The sequence below is a fragment of the Bos indicus genome, chromosome 24, assembly GCF_029378745.1.
Source record: "Bos indicus isolate NIAB-ARS_2022 breed Sahiwal x Tharparkar chromosome 24, NIAB-ARS_B.indTharparkar_mat_pri_1.0, whole genome shotgun sequence".
Classification (NCBI taxonomy): domain Eukaryota; kingdom Metazoa; phylum Chordata; class Mammalia; order Artiodactyla; family Bovidae; genus Bos; species Bos indicus.
The window spans coordinates 23,816,787-23,834,301 of NC_091783.1; the positions used below are offsets into that span (position 1 = coordinate 23,816,787).

Here is a 17,515-nt window from a genome sequence, read left to right on the forward strand (position 1 = left end):
ATCTGAATAGGAAAAGCCTATCTATGGAATTTTTCGTTAAAAAAAAAAATACCATACCTTGAGAGGTGGGACCCTTGGCTCCTCTCTTGGGGGTGGCTCTTTCTCAGGTGGGCTGCTGGACGAGATGTTCCGTCCAGCAGATGACTGGTCATCGTCTATCCTAGCCCTCTTCTCCTTACAAATCCCGAAGCTGTGATGCTCTGCAGTTTTCCTCTTTGATATTTCAGATTCTCTGCTTTCATTTCTTACCCCATCTGGGGACTTGGAGGGCTCTGACAACTTGGAAGAATGTGAGTTCTCCAGCCGATTCTGTGAGCTCCCCTGCTTATGCATTTTATTTCTAGAGCCTTCTGAAAATGAAGCCTTATCTACCGAGGAGACGTATTGTTTGTCCTGTAGTTTACCTGATGGGACCTCATTTCCCTTACTCTCTATCTCTTCAGAAAAGACGGGTAAGTCCAATGGTGAAGACATCCCTTTCTTTTCTGCTCTTTGCAGGACATTATGATTTTTCACTTTGATCATTTCTGTAGAAGGAAGTTCCGGAATTGAAGTGGGATAGGATTTCTCAGTTTCAACGTGTGATTTACAAGGCTGCTGATTCAGGGTGTTACTGTGTAATTCTTCTGATGAATACGCTTCAGGAGCAATTGAAGAAGAAGCCATTTTGATGGGTTCAGGAGCATCTGATAGAATCTTCTGTGGAGAGGTAACGCCCTCTCCCAAGGGCTTGGCAAGAGCAGAACCTTCGTCTTTCTGCGGGGAGGGTGGTTCTTCGGATACGGAAGTGGACTTTCTTTGTTGATGCACCATTCTTTCATTCATGGAAGAACTGGAAACTGGAGATGTTTCTGAAGGAAGTGGCAAACTGGATATAAAAGTGGTCTCGGGCGTGAGAAGCATGGAAGACACTGAAGAAGTTTCTGACGTCAAAGGTAAATCAGACATGGGTGAAGTTTCTGATGTTAAAGGTAAATTTGATACTGGGGATGCTTCCGATGTCAAAGGTAAATTGGACATCAAAGATGCTTCTGATGTCTCAGGTGAGGTGGATATTGGAGAGATTTCTGACAGCAAAGATGCATGAAGATTTTCATCAGCGGCATTTCTCTGATTATATTTGTCCACATTTTCAGTGCTGGACACCTCAGAACAAAACGTTGTCTCAAGGGAGGTTGGAGTACACGGCTCTTCTGAAGTGCATTGGTTTTCCCCTCCTGGGGATGTCAGACTGGCACAGGCTCCCTCTGGGCTCTCAGAAGAGAAGGACGTCTCAGAGACGCAGGCATTTTCAGAAAGCTGCTCATCGGGCTCGCTCTGCAGCTCCATACCCACAGCAATTCCTTCACTTGGAAATCGGCCTTCTAGGGACGATGACCCCGTTTTAATTTCTGGAGTGTTGGTCTCTAGTGCAGTTTCTGGCTCCTTATGTTCTGTGTCACTAACATGAGTCACGGATAAAGTGGAAGGAATGAGCGAGTCACAGACTTCCAGCTGATCAATGACAACCGACATCTCTTCCTGGGGAGATTCTGACTTCTCTTCCACGTTAACTTCGATAGGAGGCAAAGTTTCCAAAACATCATTCATCATAACACAAGATTCCACATGATCTTCAGGAGGTGCTAATTGTGGCTCTTCATGAGAGGTGACTGGACTTTCCGACTCCTCAGAAAATTCAGGTATTGTCTTGTGATTCTCATCCTGGCACTCACAGATGCTGGTCTCGACCTCTTCTGCAATTTCCTCCTGAATCACGGATTCTTCAGGGATCAAGATGTCCTCTGATTCTGATTCTGTCATTACATCTTTACCTACATCTACCATTGGACAGAGCGTAGCACAGAATTCAGGCTCTGGAGAAGTTGGGCTTTTCAAGCTTTTTGGCTGTTGTTCTTTCAAGGGAGTCTGTGCAGAAAGACTGGGAAGGCCAGGGGTCCCACAGGAAGAACTACTTTCAGCGCCATCAGTGTTTGGTCCAGATGTGAGCTTTACAGAGTCCTCTCTTGACATGCCCAACCTGAACAGAAATTAGAAATACTAAATTATTGTTCAACCACAAAACATGAAAGGTACAACTTGGATCTCTCACCAAATATAGCATTCATAGAAGTAAATGCATCAAATTAATTTTATTATCACTAAGTAGCATGCTTAGCCTATGTAAACTCATTTATGATGGCTTAGGTTTTCTACTCCTTTTATGTGCTCAATTGCTCAGTTGTGTCCAACTCTTTGCGACCCCATGGACTGCAGCCCGCCAGGCTCCTCTGCTCCTCTCCTCTTCAAGCAAGAATACTGGAGTGGGTTGTCATTTCCTTCTCCACAGGATCTTCCTGACCCAGGGATCAAACCTGCATCTCCTGTACTGGCAGGCAATTCTTTACCATTGAGCCACGTGGGAAGACTGCTTTTATAATCATACCTAAAATAAACTCTGCATGCATGCTCACTCAGTCATGTCTGACTCTTTGCAACTCCATGGACTTCAGACTGCCAGGCTCCTCTGTCTATGGGATTCTCCAGGTAAAAATACTGGAGTGGGTTGCCATTTCCTCCTCTAGGGGATCTTCCTGACCCAGGGACTGAATTCATGTCTCCTATGGCTCCTGCTTTGATAGGCAGATTCTGTACCACTGAGCCATCTGGGAAGCCCCAAAATAAACTTTTGGTTTTAAAAAAAAGTATTGATTTTTATTCTATAAGCAAGGAAATATCAACCTTACCAAGTATTAGTAATAAGAAAATTGCATAGTACAAAAGATTAAAAAAATATGGGCTGAAAGGCAAAAGAATATAAAAAAATCTAAACTTTTATACTCAGGAAGTAGAAATATATCCTTATAGTAGAAAATCTCATAGTCCTCAAAAGATGCAACATAACCAAATAATTAAAATAAATGGAAGATGGGTACGTTGTAAAATTCTACAACTGAAATGACTTCCAAAGATTAAGTTCTCTTAACCCAATGTAAAAGATGTCCATCACCTTATTTTAGTATCTAAATGTCTAACCTAAGATATGATGGAAATTTCTTTAAAGAATAATAAATATGGTTGGGGTCATCAAAGTTGATTCCACTAGATTACATCTGTGTGAGACAAGACATTTCAGTTCTTTCATGTAGATCTCTTACAGTAAAAATATTCCATAAAAAGATAGTATAGAATATCAAGAAATAGCCCAGGCCATAAGACAAAGTTCATCAGAATTATGATTGATAATATTGTAAATCACTATTTCCTATCATACTAAGTTACAATGTTAGCATCAGATGGTAGGGAAATATGCTGTTCTAAATGAAGTTAAATTAGAGTGCAGGCAATTACAAGGATGAGCAGGAGAGAGAATATTCCCAGAGGAAGAAACATATTTGAATGAGGAAATAGAGCTGTAACAGGAAAATACCTCAGTGAAATCTTCTTCAACCTTTTACTTAAATCCTCAGAATAAAAAGGAAGTAAGAAAGAATGTGCTTTTGGGGTATTTTTTCATTGCCTTCTTCACTAAATTTCAGAAAGCTGAGAAAGAAAGATAGAGGATACTTCCTTCATAATTAGTCTCTCTTCTTTCAACTTTCCCTATGATGGGTTCAAATTAAACCACAGTTTATATTATGCTAAGACGGAAAGAATAATATAACTACACAACAGATGAATTTAGAACAGAAAAATCAGCTGGATACAAGGTCTCCTGGGGCCAGATCAAGTAAAGATATCACTGATACTAGATTAGATAGAGAATATACAAAACCTACCCACCAGCAGCCAAATTTCAGCTAGATGAGTCACAAGGATATTATTAAATATATACTATAATTTTGGGTTAGCATATTCATAACATCTACATAAGTAATTAAAACAAATTTAAGACAGTACTGTATCAAAAATCCTAAAGGAAATCAACCCTGAATATTCACTGGAAGGACTGATGCTGAAGCTAAAGCTCCCATACTTTGGCCACCTGATGTGAAGAGCTAACTCACTGGAAAAGAACCTGATGCTAGGAAAAACTGAGGGCAAAAGAAGAAAGGGGTAGCAGAGGATGAGATGGTTGGATGGCATCACTGACTCAATGGACACAAGTTTGAGCAAACTCCAGGAGATGCTGAAGGACAGGGAAGCATGGCGTGCTGCAGTCCACGAGGTAGCAAAGAGTCAGACACGACTTAGCGACTGAACAACAACCCTGGATTAAAGGCAGAGTAAGCCAGTACGAACCAAAATAAAGGTCACAAAGAGCAGAAAACTAAATCAGACAGATCTTAACTAAAGGGGAGTTTCAGTGGTAACATTCTTGGGAGAACTCAGAGCAATGAGAAGGCACATGGTCTCAGTCAACTGAAAATTATCTGATGGGAGGAAAATATCCCTCCTGTATTGAGGGAATATAGGTAATCTCAGAGTAAGAAAATTAGAAGGGCAGTCAATGAAATGTCCAAAATGCACCAGTCATCCAGTATGTAATCAAAGATCAGAAAAGATAAGCAAGAAGTCCAGGGAGGTAATGGGACAGAAACTCTATGGATAAACTATAACAAGGAAAGGGTCAATTAAATCAAAGAACTGTTGGATTCAGAACTCAGTGACACTGCTGGGGAGTCATGTTTATGCACAGCATTGTAGCTATCACCTTCCAGGGCAGGAGCCCCCAAATTTCATGCCAAAAATTGTAGATGTGTGAATTTTTCTGAGAAGGATTTGCAGGATTAAGACACTGAGCAAATTACTTAACCATACTGTGTACGCCTGGGGAAATCAGTTTCACTGCCTCTCCGTTTCCTAATCCCCCTTTAAAAAAAAAAAAGAGTAATAATGGTATCCACCTTATAGGACAGTTGAGAAGATTAAGTGAAACAATATTTGCAAAGCTCTTAGAAACCTATTAGAGCCTGAATATGCTCAGTGATTGTCTGCTGACTGAGGAAAAGTCTCTGTGTGGTCTTACATCATGGGCTGTCTGACAGTGTGTGTGGTACAAAGACAATGGTTGATGCAGACTGAGCTGATAGAAGAACAAGCCCAACACACGATCAAAACTAAGGACAGGTTCTTTGGAGGTGACTGTCTTGCTTATGCTTCTTCCATTACTGACAAGAGTGTTCCCAACACTCCCTTTGTCAGAAAAGACAGGAAGGCAGGGTTCTTAATCTTGCTGGACATCAGCGTGATAGAGAAGCATCTAAAAATACAGATTCCAGGGTTCAACTCCTGGAGATCCCCAATCAGTATGCCTAGGGTGTGTGTCCTAAATCGGTATCTAATCTGTTTTTTAATGTAATTAGTTTATTTATGGTTGCACTGGGTCCTTGCTGCTGTGTGCGGGCTCTCTCCAGTTTTGGCAAGTGGGGGCTACTCTTTGTTATGGGGCCTGGACTTCCTACTGTGGTGGCTTCTCTTGTTGTGGAGACAGGCTCCAGGTGCATGGGCTTCGTTAGTTGTAGCACGTGGACTCAACAGTTGTAGCACAAGGGCTTAGTTGCCCTGCGGCATGTGGAATCTTCCCAGCCTAGGGATTGAACCTGTGTCCCTTGCGTTGGCAGGCAGATTCTTAACCACTGGACCACCAGAAAAGTCTTGTATCTAGTTTTGAAAGCTGCAATGAGGACTGTGATGCCAGCAGGCTTGAGTAATAGTGCTAGTAATAATATAAGAAGGCTGATAACTAGCCTGCCACAATTTTAATTTTTGAGAAAGGAGATTACAGCCTTTTAGTTTTGCTTAAATATGTATATGCATCTGAGGTCTCAGGGCAGCAACTGAAAAGGAGCCTTCCTCCTCTTGAGGATGGCTACTTAGGACAATTCACCAGGGATGAGGCACACTCATGTGAGACTCCCTCTGACATTTTTCCTCATTTACAGGGGAGTTTTGTGAAATTAGATCAAACGGTACAAGCTGTATCGCCTACAATCACCTTAGTGTCTTCTATACAAAACACCACTTTCAAGCATCAGTTATGTTTGTGAGAATTAAAGCACAGATTCTTCTACCTAAGATGATTTAAAGTGAGTGAAAGTCGCTCAGTCAGTCATGTCCGACTCTTTGTGACCCCATGGACTGTATATGCAGTCCATGGAATTCTCCAGGTCAGAATACTGGAGTGTGTTGCCATTCCCTTCTCCAGGGGATCTTCCCAACCCAGATCTCCCGCATTGCAGGTGGGATTCTTTACCAGCTGAGCCGTGAGGGAAGCCCAAGATGATCTAAAGTTACTGTCAACTGTCAGCTCTTAAATCCCTCTTTTTTTCTTACAAATCTGATTGTCTGTGAGACTCCAATTCTGCTCAAGGAGAATGTGTCCCTGTTAACTGGGAGGCAAAGGAGAGAATGCTTTCAATTTAGTTCAGTCACTACCACGCTTATCTACATCTGGTATTATCTTTTAAAACACACACAAATCAAAATAATAAATCAAAAAGTGGTTATACCCTCCTACACTGTTGATGAGAATGTAAATTGGTTCAGCTACTATGGAAAACAGCATGAAGAGTCCTCAAAAAAATAAAAATACCATTGTCATATAAGGCAATAATCCCACTCCTGGGCAAAGATTCAGACAAAACTATAATTCAGAAAGATACATGCACCCCAATGTTCACAGCAGCACTGCTGAAAATAGCCAAGATGTGAAAACAACCTGAATGTCCACTGACAGATGAGCAGATAAAGAAGATTCGGTGCATAAACACAATGGAATACTGCTGCTGCTGCTAAGTCGCTTCAGTCGTGTCCGACTCTGTGCGACCCCATAGACGGCAGCCCACCAGGCTCCCCCATCCCTGGGATTCTCCAGGCAAGAACACTGGAGTGGGTTGCCACTGCCTTCTCCAATGCATGAAAATAAAAAGTGAAAGTGAAGTCACTCAGTCGTGTCCGACTCTTAGCGACCCCATGGACTGCAGCCCACCAGGCTCCTCCGTCCATGGGATTTTCCAGACAAGAGAACTGGAGTAGGGTGCCACTGCCTTCTCTGCAATGGAATACTACTCGGTCATAAAACCTAATGGAATAATATCATTTGCAGCAACATGGATGGACCTAGAAATTACCACCCTAAAAGTTAAGTCGGAGAAGGCAACGGCACCCCACTCCAGTACTCTTGCCTGGAAAATCCCAGGACGGGGGAGCCTGGTAGGCTGCCGTCTATGGGGTCGCACAGAGTCGGACACGACTGAAGCGACTTAGCAGCAAAAGTTAAGTCAGACGTTTACAGTATGTCATCACTTATATGTGGAATCTAAAATATGACACAAATGAACTTGTCTACAAAAGAGACACAGACACAGATAACAGACTTGTGGCTGCCAAGGGGTAGGAGAGAGATGGACTGGGATTTGACATTAGCAGATGCAAAGCATTATATACAGGATGGATATAACAAGGTCTTACTGTATCACATGGTGGTGGTTTAGTTGCTAAGTGTGTACAACCCTTGAGATTCCATGGACTGTAGCCCTCCAGGCTCCTCTGTCCATGGGATTCTCCAGGCAAGAATACTGGAGTGGGTTGCCATTTCCTTCTCCAGGGGATCTTCCCAACCCAGGGATCGAACTTCGGTTTCCTACATGCAAGCAGTTTCCTGGCTTGCAGGTGGATTCTTTACTGACTGAGTCACCAGGGAAGTCCATATATCACATGGATGGAGCTATATTCAACACCCTATGATAATCCATAATGGAAAAGAATATAAAAAAGAATGTATAATATATATTTCTTATACATACATACACTGAATCACCCTTGTAGAGCAGAAATTATTACAACACTGCAAATCAACTATCCTTGAGTAAAATAAAGTTTTTTTTTTTTTAAAGTGGTTATAGAGAAAGAGGAAAATGGACAGAGCAATAGATAGTACTTCAGGCTTTCCTTAAAATAAGGACTAAACAAACGTATACTCAGAGTCAACATTTTTGGAAAAATGTGAGAAATAAATATGTGTCTAAGGCTGCTTATCTCTAATGATTCATTAATGAAAATACTTAGACTAAAAAAATAGCATATTTTTACTAAAATCCAGTTAAGAAAGACAAAATTGACTTCTCTGGAATTCATGTGCTATTTTCAGTCCAAAATGAATTTTCATGGACAAGTTATAAACCATTGAAAATGCATTTAAAAAAAATTTAAGTGCTGATGTGTCACTATAATTTTACCTGCAATTTCTTACACTGAGGGACTATTGCCTTTTATCACAGGTTTATTAAGTTTTACGGCACATGAGTGTGCTGTGTGAACAAAGAGAATTACATTTTCATTTCCTTCTAAGAGAAATGACAAAAAAAAAAATGCTCTAGTACTTACTTTTCTCCATAAAACCTTTCAAAGAATTTTTCTTTCCAAGGTTCTGTTTTCTTTTCCTTCTCAATTTCTTGCCTTATCCGCAATTGCATTTCTGGAGTAAACTCTCCTAGAAAGAAAATGCTTAGATATTGAGGAAAAGCTGTCATATCTTTTGCCAATTAATAAAGAGAATATGTAACTAATTTGAGTAAACGTTTATAAATACTGAAAAGTAACAGGTTGAGTGCTAATGATATTTCTACGGCTTCTCCTTTTATGAACATCACTCCGTCACTTAGTCGCAGACAGACTTGAAAGCTTTAGTAAATGTACTGTGTACTAGAGGCGGTAAATGAAACTGTGTATATTCAGTGTCCTTGATGAAACCAGTCTGGTGAACGCAAAAGCACACCATTGAGTATAATAATACAAGGTGGAACGCCCTATAGAAGCCATAAGTAAGAATATTCATAAATGTAGGGAAAGTACTTAACTCTGCCTAAATCGATTAAGAAAGACCATCTACAGAAACTGAGTCTTAAGTTAGCCTTTGAAAGATGACCACGCTTTCATAAAGTCATTAGCTCACAACGCACAGAGATATGAATATATATATTTATGTTCTTTTAAGAGGCCAATTGTGAGTAAAATACAGGATGAAATGGAATAGGAAAGATAGGCTGTGGTCAATTAACCAATACATGTTTTAAAGAGAGCCCTGAATGTTTTTCTGTAAGAGACTGAGGGAGGTCCTGGTGGTGTTCGGGGAGGGAGAAAAATGGCCAAATAAGCAACTTAGAAACTGGCAGGCAGGCTACTAGGTAGCACAGACGAGAGAAGGAGATTACAGTCAGGCCAACATCTTGAGAACGTTGAAGAACATGCAGATTCAAAAACACAAGTTCCTAACCAGATGGACCTGGGGAGAAGGGAGAGGATCAAAGATATCATTACGGTTTCTGAGTTAAGAGCTGTGAGAAAAGGGATGATCTTAGCAGATAGAAGGCAGAAGAAATGGTAGACATTTAAAAGGAATAGAATTTAATGCTGGCATTTAGGTTTTAAGGGGCTTGATGCTAGGAAGATCCTGCAGACTTGTGGAACGGAGCACTGAGCACTGGGAAAGAGTAGCTGAAGACAATTTTGGACGTTTTCAGCTTATGGGCCACAGCTGGAATCCTGGTGCTGAATAAGGCTGCTCAGAGTACATGAAGAGTTATAAAAGCGAAGAACAGGGAAGAGAATGGTGGAGGCATCACTATTACCAGCAGGTGAAAGAACAGGAGCTCCTGAAGGAAGCCGAGAGAAGGCTGTCAGAAAGGTACCCGGGACGCAACCTAAGATATATTATGAATGTCTAGTGGAAATGGCTTCAGCCGCTCTGGTGAAAGAAAAAGCACACAGTTGACTATAATAATGTAGAAAACCCTGTAAAAGCCACAATAAAAAATGTAGTAAAAGTACAGAGAGGGAAAGCACTTAATTCTGCCTAAAGCAATTAGGGAAGACCATGCATAGAAGCTGATTCTCGAGTTAGCTTCTGAAAAGTGACCAAGCTTTCATAAAGTAATTAGCTCACAAGGCACAGAGATATGAATATGTACTGCATGGGGTGGAAAACAAGTGAGATACTGGAGAAGCAACATGAAAGGCAGGACAGAGGAAAGGAAACTGGACTTTACAATCAGAAAGCAATTCATATTCTCTAGAAAGAACTGTTTCCATTGTGTAAGACTGGGCCACTCCCAGCCGTAACAATGTGCGCGGGGAAGGGAGTAAAAATGTGACACTGGATATTTTCTAGTCTTTCAAGAAGACTGGTGACTAAAGGAAGGATAAGGCAAAGTGTGCCTTCAGGGGAGGACAATATTAAAAGAAGATTCTTCAGAGTCTTAGGCCTTAAGAAAATATATAATATATCAAACATATAATTAAAATGATTATTCCAAAGAATATCTTGCTATATCAAACTGTTATCATGTTCTAGATAATGCTATGCTTTCTTCAAAAATCCTGGACATCAAAATTGCCAAGAATAATAAGAGAATTAATGAAGTCATTTGAAATAGGATGTGAGTTTTAATTCAAGTATACTTCAGTGGGGGAAATGACTTGGGAATCAGAGAAGAGTGCAAATCTCAGAACAGTATGTGTACTCAGATCTGTCAAATAATAATGGAAAATAGAAATTTACCTTCTGCCAGTCGCTGTTTCCAGCCTTGTGCTGCATATGCAAAGAATTCATTATTTAGAGCTGAAGTACTGAGGCGTAAAATTCCATCACTTCCCATCTAGGAAATAAGCCGACAAAAACAAGATTCCATCAAGAATAATTCAAAGCAAAAGTACGCAGGAAAGAAGCGAAAACTGAGGGTACGTGTGAGAGAGAGAGAAAATGAGAGACAGAAACAGCAGGGCAGGAGGCAGGGAGGAAAGGAAGGAATTTAACAAAAGATGAATCTCCTAGTAGGAAAACTGCACTGTTTACAGTGACTATTACAATGACTCTATAGCAATTTAGGAATAAATTTAGCAATGTATTAGGCATTTCCATTATCAGTGGTGAGTACAACAAATGTATGCGGTTTAATCAAAGAAGTTTTCTATCTTTATCATTTTAATGTGCTTTAAGTGGTACTGAATTAAAAATCAAGATATGCGCACACCTTTAGATTGAGTTTTTTAAAATTAAATTTTCTGAATTTTTTGTGAAAGCTAAAGAAATCTAGTCTGATCACTTGGATTCTTCCACTGTCTGAGGTTTAGACAACAGAAAGTTCTGGAGCATATTAAAACACACCCACACTCTCATACATACCTCTCTCTCTCTTCTTCTCACCTCTCTGGTTGCACACACAAAACAGGTATACAAAGTTTAAAAGCAGTATATGCTATATGCTACTAATGTTTCCCTCAAATATTTTTAAAATTCATGAATAGAAGAGATTCAGAGAAGCATCACCAAACTGGATGCTTTTTTTAACTTTCCAACTATTTACAACATCTTTTCTGGGTATATATTCTGCCTGCTGAGACGGGATAAAAAGAACTAGTGTGTCCTTGGCTGACTGTAAGTAGCTGTGGAGTGAAGAGAGAACATATAAAAAGTTAAACAATGCCAAAAATTAGGTGAGTGGGAATTAAAAAGGACAAAAAAAAGTTAGGGAAGATATCTAGGTGGACCTGAGTAGTTGAGAAGAACTTGATGCCAGAGGTGAAATGGGTTAGGGTCTTGGGAGATTAACAGGATTGGGACAGGATGGTTTTATATAAAGCATACAGTACAGAGTGTAGACTGGGTTGTGGACACAGGATGTCACAATCAGCAACTGGACGGTTCATGAAGAGGTGAAGATGTTTTAGTCTGCTACTCAAAGGCTTGGCAAACTGTAGCTCCAGTTATATTTTCAAAGATTTCTTTTTATTCTCACAAACACACTCATATCCTAAGCTCTAAGAAGTCTCTGCCATCTGAAAACACACTCAGATTTCTTATCCCCATGTTTTCATTCGTTTTTTTTTTTTTTTTTTTGTCTTCTTTTCACTCCATTTTCACCCAAAGAAATGCTGTCCCTCTTTTAAAATTTAACTCAAACCATGACTTCATGAACGTGTCAGCTGAACCATCATTCAGGAGCAAAGGAGAAAACTGAGTCGAAAACTAAATCTTATACTGCTGCTGCTGAGTCGCGTCAGTTGTGTCCGACTCTGTGCGACCCCACAGACGGCAGCCCACCAGGCTCCCCCATCCCTGAGATTCTCCAGGCAAGAACACTGGAGTGGGTTGCCATTTCCTTCTCCAATGCATGAAAGTGAAAAGTGAAAGTGAAGTCGCTCAGTCATGTCTGACCCTCAGTGACCCCATGGACTGCAGCCTTCCAGGTTCCTCCATCCATGGGATTTTCCAGGCAAGAGTACTGGAGTGGGGTGCCATTGCCTTCTCTGAAATCTTATACTACCTACTCTAAATGTAATCTCTTGTTGTCATTCAGTCGTTCAGTCGTGTATGACTCTTTGCAACCCTATGGACTGTAGCACCAGGCTCTTCTGTCCTTCACTGTCTTGGAGTTTGTGCAAATGCATGTCCATGGAGTCAGTGATGCCATCCAAATATCTCATCCTCTGGTACCCCCTTTTCCTCCTGACCTAAATGGAATAATGGTCAAAAAATCCAGAGAAGAGAGGCACTGAACAGATGTGACATAAGCTGAATGCTGCCATCACGACAGCCACAGATTAGAGATCTTGAATTTCCTTACCTAAGATACTGATAACCACACTAAAATATTTAATCCACTTGGAAAATTTACAAGACTGTTCACTCATGGATTCACCATTTCCTCCTAATGATTTCATCTTATTGCATGCGTGCATGTTCAGTTGCTTCAGTCATGTCTGACTCTTGCGAGCCCATGGACTGTAGCCCCCTGGCTCCTTTGTTCATGGAATTCTCCAGGCAAGGATACTGTAGTGGGTTGCCACTTCCTTCTCTAGGAGATCTTCCCGACCCAGGGATCGAACCAGCATCTTCTGTGTCTCTTGCATTGGCAAGTGGGTTCTTTACCACTCACGCCACCTGGGAAGCCCAGATACTTATCAAGTCACTTACATGAACCTGTGTATCTGGCACTCGTCTGGGTGCAGGCAATACAGCTGCAGTAGAAGGAAAAGCCTCCTCATTTTCAAATACACTCCACATATAGCAGATGCTTCTGGTCCTTGTATCTCTCCCACCCACCTGGGCTCAGCACAGTTGTGATGTCTGGTGACACTGCCACGCCAGTCCCCACCTCAGCATCTCACCACAGCCCCAAAATGGGAGTGGATAAACTGGACAATTCTAGGACACCACCTTTTGGGATGCGGTTATGAACTGAAGCAAAGGAGGCCACTTGGTGCTGTGTCCCCAACAGTTAGAACAAGTAGGTGGAAGGCAAGTGCCCGGGAGAAAAATGAAGTAGTTTACTGTGAGGTGCATTTATGGAAGGCATGATGAACAAAGGTAGATTTTCTACATTTGAGCACACGCATGTGCTGAACAATTTGGAGTCCATGCACAATGCCTGTTATATTGCAGGTACTCAACAAATGTTTATTACACTCTCCTTGGTTTGTGTAAGTGAAAGATGTAACACTGAACTCCAGTAGCTGACATGCAGGATTTTAATTTAGTATATTTTGCCAGGCCAGGGGACATGATGAGTTATTAACTGACATTTCAGCATAATTTTAAGACACAAAGAAATACCAGACCCAGATTAGCTCTGACAGAGTATCAAGATTTCAGCACATGAAAATGCACGATAGTGTGAAATGACCACATTCAAGAATATGGAAGCTAGCCCTGGAGGAAACTGTTTTTCTTTTAAAACAGAAAAATAATATTAATGGCCAGGCTTCCAGCCTGTATGAGACAGCACAATTAAACATGAGGGCTGAATTCGAGTTAGGAAATACGTGCCAATAAAACTTTTGAAATACACAATTAATTTTATGGCCTTTAAGAAATACTGTCCAAAAGACATGGCATTTAAATGAGCTGGAACAATAAACATTTCTGAAAGGTTTATTTATTTATCACTGAGCTATAAATTCTTGTTTTTTTCTGATTACCCACAATAGAAACATTCATTCTATGTAACTCAATGAAAAATCTAAAGAAGTTGTTGATAAGTTATGTTTTGTTTTTAATTAGAAGGAGAAAAACTGTGTGTGCTCATTGCTATGGAGAAAAATAAGTGTGAGGAAGAAAATCTTATTTGTGGAGAGATCCTTTCACAAAGATTTAAGTCTTAATTGGTGAGTATATCACTTGCTTTTGGGGTTGATTACATTAACATACATTTTATGGGATGTCTATCAGTGGAATGCAAAGGATTAAAAAGATGTTGCTACTTACAAGCCATCCAATGTTTGATGTTCAATTAATATTGTTCTATATGAGAATATATCTTGGGTTAATAATAATGCTTTGCACATCTAATAGATTATTTATCCCTTTTTCTAATTTGGGATTTCCTGCAAGTGCTTTGGGCTTTCCAGGTGGTGCTGGTGGTAAAGAACCCGCCTGCCAGTGCAGGAGACGTGAGAGATGAAGGTTTGATCCCTGGGTCGGGAAGATCCCCTGGAGGAGGGCACCGTAACCCACTGCAGTATTCTTGCCTGCAGAATCCCATGGATGGAGGCACCTGGAGGGCTACAGTCCACAGGGTGGCAAAGAGTTGGACATGACTGAAGCGACTTAGCACGCAAGTGATTTGGCATGGATGGCAGGTGGGCTGCTTAGATGAATAGTGACAAATGGGCTGCAGAGTCAGAAAGTGGCTAAATCCTAACGCGGCATCTAGACAGACCAAGCAGTTTGGAATTTATTCTACAGGTAGTGGGGAGGGAGCCATTCGAAACAAAGTCAAAACAAAATGAAAACATTCATGCTGAGTGTGTGCGGGGAAGCAGACTGTCAATCTGTTGATGTAGATGGTGTGTCCAGGATGGGCCTCTCTGCTCGTTGCTGATCAAGGACACCGGAGCCGACACTTGAATGAGTGAAGGAGAAGCCACCAGCGTTGGGGGAGGGTGTGCTCAGTGGATGGATGTACTTGCAGCGGCCCTCAGGTGGGGCTTGCGAGGAGGCCCTAAGAGCTGGAGAGACCTTAATAGTGGGAGGAACAGGGGTTCAAAACCCAGAATCATACTGGGCCTGGCAGCCCAATGAAAAGACTGGCTTGTCCCTCCTGAGTGAGCTGGACAGCCTCTGGGGGATTTGGGCCCAACAATGAAAAGCTCTGACATTTCAAATGGAGAGCTCTGACTGCTGTGTTTAAAAAAGACTTCAGAGCTGCCCAAGAGCAATATAGATACCGGGTCACATCTGTGATTTTAATTTTTCTAATAATCACACTGAAAGAAGTAAAAACATGAAACTCATTCTAATAACACAGTTTTAATCTGACCTATCCAAGATGTTGTTTCAATATATAATCAGTATGATATTGTTAATGAGCTATTTCTCATTCTCTCTGTATACTAATTCTTTGATGTCCACTATGTATTTTTAGAACATATCTTAGTTTAGATAACCCATATTTCTAAAGCTCCACAGTCACTGCTGGCTAGCAGCTACTGTTGTGGAGAGCACAGTTTTAGAAGACAAGAGACTCACCAGGGACATGAGGATGTAGTTATTGAGATAATCCAGATGGTAGCTGCACTAGGTTGACAGGTACAGAGGTGGTCAGAAAGGTTGGGTTCTAATTATATTTGGAAGGTTGAGCCAGTAGTACTTGATGATGGACTGGATGTGTGGTATGAGAGAAAGTGAGCAGGCAAGAATGACGCCAAAGACTTCTGGCCTTGGCAATTAAAATTATGAATTGCTATTTATTACAATGGAAAAAAATGGAAGGAGGTTTAGTTTGGAACCAATTAAGGTTGAGATGCTGATTATAAATCCAAATTGAGGTCTTTTACCTATCATTCTGCATATAGTATGAAGAATGCCCTGGACAAATGCAGGGACTTCTGTCAAGAAGTGACAAGAGAAGACCAAGGAACAAATGATGAAAAGTGTTGAGGCTACTCGGCAGCAGGAGTAAAGATGGATGACATGCACGAGAAGTCTGGGAATCAGAAATGATGGGGCTGGGTGAGCACGTGTTGGGTGGTGAATGAGCTAAAGGCTTGAAAGATGATTCCCAAGAAGAAGGCTTGGCTAATTTGGTGGATGCTGGAAAGAGGCATTAGGACAGGTAAAGCACAAGGGGGGAGTGGTGTCTTAGACAAAGAAATGATGGGATTTTCTTTGAATATGCCAATATAAGGGTATGGAGAAGGCAATCAAGTAAAGGTGATCTAATCAATACTGGAAACTCAGGGAAGAAGCCCACTGGTGAGGAAGGAATCAGGCATAGAAAATTTGTCATTAGTAGTAAAGAAAGTGTAATTGAAAACATGGATATGAATGAGAACACCCAGGAAGAGCTAACCAAAAGAGAAGATGGCATAAAGCAGAGCCCTGAGGAACACCAACACAGAAGGAATGGGCAGAAGTAAATCCTGCCAGGAAGACCGAGAAAAATCAGTCACAGGTGGAAAGAAAATCAAAGCAGATGGCATCACAGCTGAAAGAAAAGAGTATCCAGAAGATGAGCTGTAGTGTGTATGTACTAATATCTACCAAGCCATATGGGATTACTCGGGTCAACACTGTGTATAGTACACTATACTAGCTGTTATGTCCGATAAAACAATCAACAGGGTCTTTAGAGCAAGGACAACCTAGTCAGTGAGACACCAACCAGGAATCTAATGCAACAGCAAAAGAGGAATGAGCAGACAGACTATAAGCAATTATTACTGACCCTCTTATACCTTGGAACAAGCATTCAGTGCTCTTGTATTCTACACTCCAGGAAGAACTAGAGTTGGGGAATTCATCCTCTCTAAACGGTAAGTTTTCATTTTTTACCTTACCATTAAGTAGGATTCAGACGGCTCAGGAGACTCTCTGTAAGTATGGCTCAAGTTTTATCCACAAGAGAAAATGTAAGTATAAAGTTAGATATAAAAAATGAAAGAGGGCTGCTGAGAGAGATGGATTAGTAAGGGAGAAAGAATCAACGGTATACTAAAGACAATTTGGCCAATAATTTTTGAATGCTATTTCTTAAACTGCATTAAGACAACATTTTCTAAACTGTGCTTTGCAAAACAGGGATTTTTCAAACGAGGAATTACAATTTTAATGGATAATCTATCTAAAAGGAAATTGATTCTACTATCCAATAAATATAGCCTATACTTACTAAATATTATAGAATGATTTTCTTTACTGCATGTATTCTTGAATATGTTAGGATTTATTTTAAAGCATCATGCAGTATTTCCCAAACTTTTAAACCTTGCAATCCTCTTCTAGAAGAATTATCACTATCTCATGGAACAAAAACAAGTGTTCTCCAAAATACAGTTTGGGAGATGATGTATTGGGTTGGCCAAAAAGTTCATTCAGGTTTTTCTATAATACTATCTTATGGGGAAAAAAAAATACCATCGTAAGGGAAAAATGGAATGAACTTTTCGCCAACTCAATATTAAAAGTTGTTAAAGTGTCACTGTCAGCAGCAGTCAAATGAGATAAACCTACCACAGTGAATTTGCACACACTAGGTACTAAATCCTTGTTAAGCAAAATGAACGAAAATTTCTGAGATCTGGACATGGGACAATT

General features: G+C 40.7%; 1 protein-coding gene across 1 annotated transcript in view; it reads right to left on the minus strand.

Annotated features, from left to right (window-relative positions):
- Positions 1 to 17,515, minus strand: part of ASXL3 (ASXL transcriptional regulator 3) — a 195,966-nt gene that overhangs the window by 11,377 nt on the left and 167,074 nt on the right. The window contains 3 exon segments of the mRNA XM_070778764.1: positions 58 to 2,020; positions 8,308 to 8,413; positions 10,481 to 10,577. Of these exon segments, the coding sequence (XP_070634865.1) occupies positions 58 to 2,020; positions 8,308 to 8,413; positions 10,481 to 10,577 (2,166 nt within the window).